The sequence below is a fragment of the Carassius gibelio genome, chromosome A15, assembly GCF_023724105.1.
Source record: "Carassius gibelio isolate Cgi1373 ecotype wild population from Czech Republic chromosome A15, carGib1.2-hapl.c, whole genome shotgun sequence".
Taxonomy (NCBI): Eukaryota; Metazoa; Chordata; class Actinopteri; order Cypriniformes; family Cyprinidae; genus Carassius; species Carassius gibelio.
In genome coordinates, this window is record NC_068385.1 from 20,801,208 (window position 1) to 20,806,042 (window position 4,835).

General features: G+C 40.6%; 1 protein-coding gene across 1 annotated transcript; it reads right to left on the reverse strand.

The window, feature by feature from the left end:
- Positions 1-1,176: 1,176 nt before the first annotated feature.
- LOC128028887 (olfactory receptor 6N1-like) lies at positions 1,177-2,115 on the reverse strand. Its single transcript, XM_052616205.1, has one exon. The coding sequence runs from the start codon at positions 2,113-2,115 to the stop codon at positions 1,177-1,179; it is 939 nt and encodes a 312-aa protein (XP_052472165.1).
- Between the last annotated feature and the right edge of the window lie 2,720 nt (positions 2,116-4,835).

The window sequence follows — 4,835 nt, forward strand, 5'->3', positions numbered from 1 at the left end:
CTGTGCACATGTACATTCTGACTCGAGTTAACTCGCATAATAACTTTGACTGTTTGACCTTTTAAACTATAATAATGCCACTGATGTTATTTATTTGCTATCATCTCTGTGCTCTCTGGTCTGTGTTGAGTCTGAATCTGACCAATAAAACTTTTAACATTAAATGGTTAATTTATATTATTATAAAAATGTAAAGCACGGTTTGGCGGTCGAATTGTCCCTCACTGGTTGCCATAGAAACATGAAACATGCTGGAGACTGCACATGCGTGCTAGCTGTATCAACCTAAAATATGTTTAACGCAATTTGAGCGTCATAGAAAACATTCATGTTACAGTTCACCTCAGAATGTGTTGCTGATTTGAAATATATTAAATATAAGTGTGTCAAGTCTGTAAGCATTATTACCGTGTGGGCACTTGCATTAACTCTGAGTCTGCGCACTCTGCTTCTAACGGCAGAGAGAGAGATTTTTTGGCTCTCACTTTTCTTTACCTAATATTACAAGTTGCAAGTTACAAAAAACACAAGCAGTGTTTAATCACGGCCAGGTGTTCTCCGAGTCCGATGATTCCGATCCCACGGGTATTACACACAATGTTAAACAGACCCGGGACCCGAGGTAATACATTCGGACCTGACCCGGACAATATGGACCCGAACCCGTACGGGTCCCGGGTCGACGGGTCTCGGGTGCACTGTGAAGACCTCTACTGCAGAGTGTTGTGTTTCAACACAGATACCATGTAGTTTTCAAATAAACCTGAATGACTTGATTAGTTGGATAAGATGTGTTTAATTAGGACTCAATCTAAACTCTGCAGGGCTCAAGGAACTTCAGGAATTGAGTCTGACACCCCTGCGTTAAATTAAGGTGTGTGCCTCATTCAACACATACTGATATGTTATATATTTTGATGGAACTATAAAAGTCTATACATTTGTTGAAAATGACATAAAACCACAAGAAATTCACAATATGAGAGAATCAAGTGTACAATTGATTTAATGTTTTCACACACACACACACACACACACAACAAAGTTTCATGATAAAACCTTGAAACTGATTTAATGAAATAGAACATTTTCTTTAATAAGTTGTTTTTAGAATTGCACACTAAAAATATACCATTAGAGTGTTTAGGATCTAAGATTTGAATAAGAAATATTCACTCAGACATTCCTTTTTTTGAGAAAAAGTCTTATTACTTCCTTTCGTAGTCTTGTCAGATTCAGTCCATAAATAAGGGGATTTAACATGGGAGGAACAAGTAGGAATTCTAGTGCCATGAAATTAAGCAAATCTTGTGGCAAACTCTTAGAACCATAACGGGTGTACAACACGTCAAACAGCAATGCAACAGTCACATTGAGCAATGCAAGCAGATGTGGTACACAAGTTTGTATGAATTTGTTTCTGCCTTCTGATGACTTTCTGCATTTTCCAATCAAGTGAATGTATGAGCAAAATATCAATACTGCATGTCCAAAATATATTATAATGATTACATATCCAATCACATTATTTGTTGTTGTAGAAATACATGAAAGTTTAACAACTGACCAGTTTTCACAATATAGCTTTTCAATACTGGAGCCACATAAGGTTAGCCTCGATGTTAATACAATTCCAACACACATGCAAAAAAATGGAGAAAGCCAGCAGAAAAGGATGCATTCAAGAGTTCTCTGATTGGTCATTACTGAATGATACTCCAGTGGTCTACATATTGCCACATACCTGTCATATGCCATCACTGTTAACGTTGAAAAGTCACACAGAACAGATGAATAAATAACAAATATCTGAACCAAACATCCAGCATAAGAAATCACATGATGCTGGGATAATAAATCATACATGAATTTAGGGTAAAATCCAGCTGTGCCATAGAGTCCATTCATACACAAATTACAAATAAATACATACATTGGCTGATGAAGCTTCTTATCTGAGATTATAGTATAAATTACGGTTAAATTACAGAACATAATTAATGGATAATACATTGCAGTCAAAGAAAAAAACAGAAATCTGTTTCCCGTTGTTTCATTTAGTCCAGAGAGTTTAAATACTAAGACAATAGATTCATTCTCCAGTAGTGACTGCATCTGTAATGATATGCTAATTATTATAATGCTCTCATTAAGCAGTTATAATAAAATTATTTGTAAATTAATTTGAAGTTAAGTGATTATATTAATCTATTTAGTCATGTTAGCTAATTGATATATTAAATACTAAGATACACTAGGTCTTCTGAATGACAAGCAATAAATTAAATGGTTAAATCTTACCACCATCTTTGTTCATAGGTTTGAAAGAGTGTTGTATAAAGAACTGATTTGGTCTCATATATATGGACACTGGTCTCATGCTGACACTGGACCCACAGCAACATGGGCAGAACATGCAAATGCCACACAGAAGGGCCTCCCTGCTACAGCCGGAACTTTATGTAGGGGAGGCAACAGTGCTACCCACATTATAAAAAGCAGTAACTTGTCATTGTTACTTTAAAGATATATCTCTTCACAGCAAAATATCCAGAGTGAAATTAACTCTGCTGGGAGTACATGTGAGACCACACTCAGGAAGGAGTGTTAAATTAACGCTGAAGCTGAGTTAAAGTTAATGAGATAATTAAGTGATTAATTGAGTGATGATTGACCATTATTGACGAGACCTGATGTTAACATGCAGAATCAACAAAGATGAAAATCACTATGTTTATGTCACCATTATAGTGGTCAGTGTTTGGTTTAGTTGGGCTCTTGAGCCTTAAAATTTTAAAGTGAGATTTGGTTTGGCTGTTACAACTGAATTGTAACAAACAGACAAGAAAAAAAAATCTAAACATGGGCATTTGACCTGAATCACAAAACTCAACTAAAGCCTAAAAAGATTTGATTGACTTCATTGATTATAACAACCCTGTGATTGTACAGTACCTGCTAATTAAAATGATTTCTTGAAAGTTGTTCTGATAATAAAAAAGCTTGTTTTAGGCACACACATACATAAAAGAATTGGTGTAGGAATCTCAACAACGGTGACAAACAAATTCTGTCCTGGAGCACATCAACAGATGTGTAAGCAGAGTGACCACACTCAAAAAAATAAAAATTTTCCCCAATCAGAAGCCCTGGATGAACAGAGAGGTTCGCCTCCTGCTCAAAGCAAGAGATGCAGCCTTCAGGTCTGGAGACCAGGAGGCTTACAGCTCAGCCAGAGCCAACCTGAGGAAGGGTATCTGCCAGGCCAAACTCACACATAAACAAAGGATTGAAGAACACTTCAATTCTTCAGACCCCCGGCGTATGTGGCAAGGCATACAATCTATCACCGATTACAAACCACCTAACTCTGTGCCCCCCTCCAGCTCTGCCTCCCTCCCAGACGAGCTCAATCACTTTTATGCTCGCTTTGATAAAAATAATAAGGAGATCTCACTCAAAACTGAGCATCAACCCAGTGAACTGCCTCTCACACTCTCCACATCAGATGTTTACTCCACTCTGCGTAAAGTGAATGGACGGAAAGCAGCTGGCCCTGACGGAATACCTGGTCGTGTGCTTAAAGCCTGTGCGGAGCAGCTGGCTGAGGTCTTCACAGACATTTTCAATCTGTCCCTGGCCCAAACAACTGTCCCCACTTGCTTCAAAACCTCCACCATCGTGCCTGTACCGAAGCATTCCACTGCCTCGGTCCCTAACGACTTCCGTCCTGTTGCACTCACCCCCATCATTGCCAAGTGCTTTGAGAAACTGGTCGCATCCCACTTAAAATCCTGTCTCCCTGCTACATTAGACCCTTTCCAATTTGCCTATCGCAACAATAGGTCAACAGAGGACGCCATCTCAACGGCACTTCACTCTGCCCTCACCCACCTGGACAGTCAGAACACACACGTGAGAATGCTGTTCATAGATTTCAGTTCTGCATTTAATACAGTAATCCCCTCCAAGCTGATCTCCAAGCTCAGCCATCTTGGAATCAGCACACCCATCTGCAATTGGATTCTAGATTTTCTGACTAACAGACCTCAGTCTGTTAAGTTAGATAACCTCTCCTCCTCCATCATAACCCTGAACACTGGAGTGCCACAAGGCTGCGTACTTAGCCCTCTCCTGTACTCCCTATTCACCAATGACTGTGTTCCTGTTTATGGCTCCAACACCATAATCAAATTCGCAGATGACACCACGGTGGTAGGTCTGATCAAGGATGACGACGAGTCAGCCTACAGGGATGAGGTGCAGCACCTGGCTGAGTGGTGTGCCACCAACAACCTGGAACTAAACACCCAGAAGACTAAGGAGATCATTGTGGACTTCAGGCGGACTAGGAATCATGCACACACACCCATCTACATCAACGGAGCTGTAGTGGAGCGTGTGTCGAGTTTCAAGTTCCTTGGCATCCACATCTCAGATGATCTCACCTGGTCCCTAAACACCTCCACCCTGGTCAAAAAGGCTCAGCAGCGCCTTTACTTCTTACGGAGCCTTAAGAAAGTTCACCTCAGTCCTAGGATCCTTTCTGAATTCTACCGCTGTACCATTGAGAGCATACTCACAAACTGCATCTCAGTGTGGTACAGCAATTGCTCCGCATCTGACCGCAAAGCACTCCAGCGGGTGGTGAAAACTGCTCAACGGATCACCGGCACCCAGTTAACATCCATCGAGAACATTTACCAGAAGCGCTGTCTGGGCAGGGCAAGAAACATCATCAAGGATGTCTCTCACCCAAACCATGGACTTTTCACCCTCCTTCCATCCGGCAGGCGTTACAGAAGCCTACGCTCTCGAACAAGTAGGCTCAGGAA

Excerpts from the sequence above, each read along its gene's own strand:
- LOC128028887 (XM_052616205.1), bottom strand. The coding sequence starts at position 2,115 with ATGCAGTCACTACTGGAGAATGAATCTATTGTCTTAGTATTTAAACTC.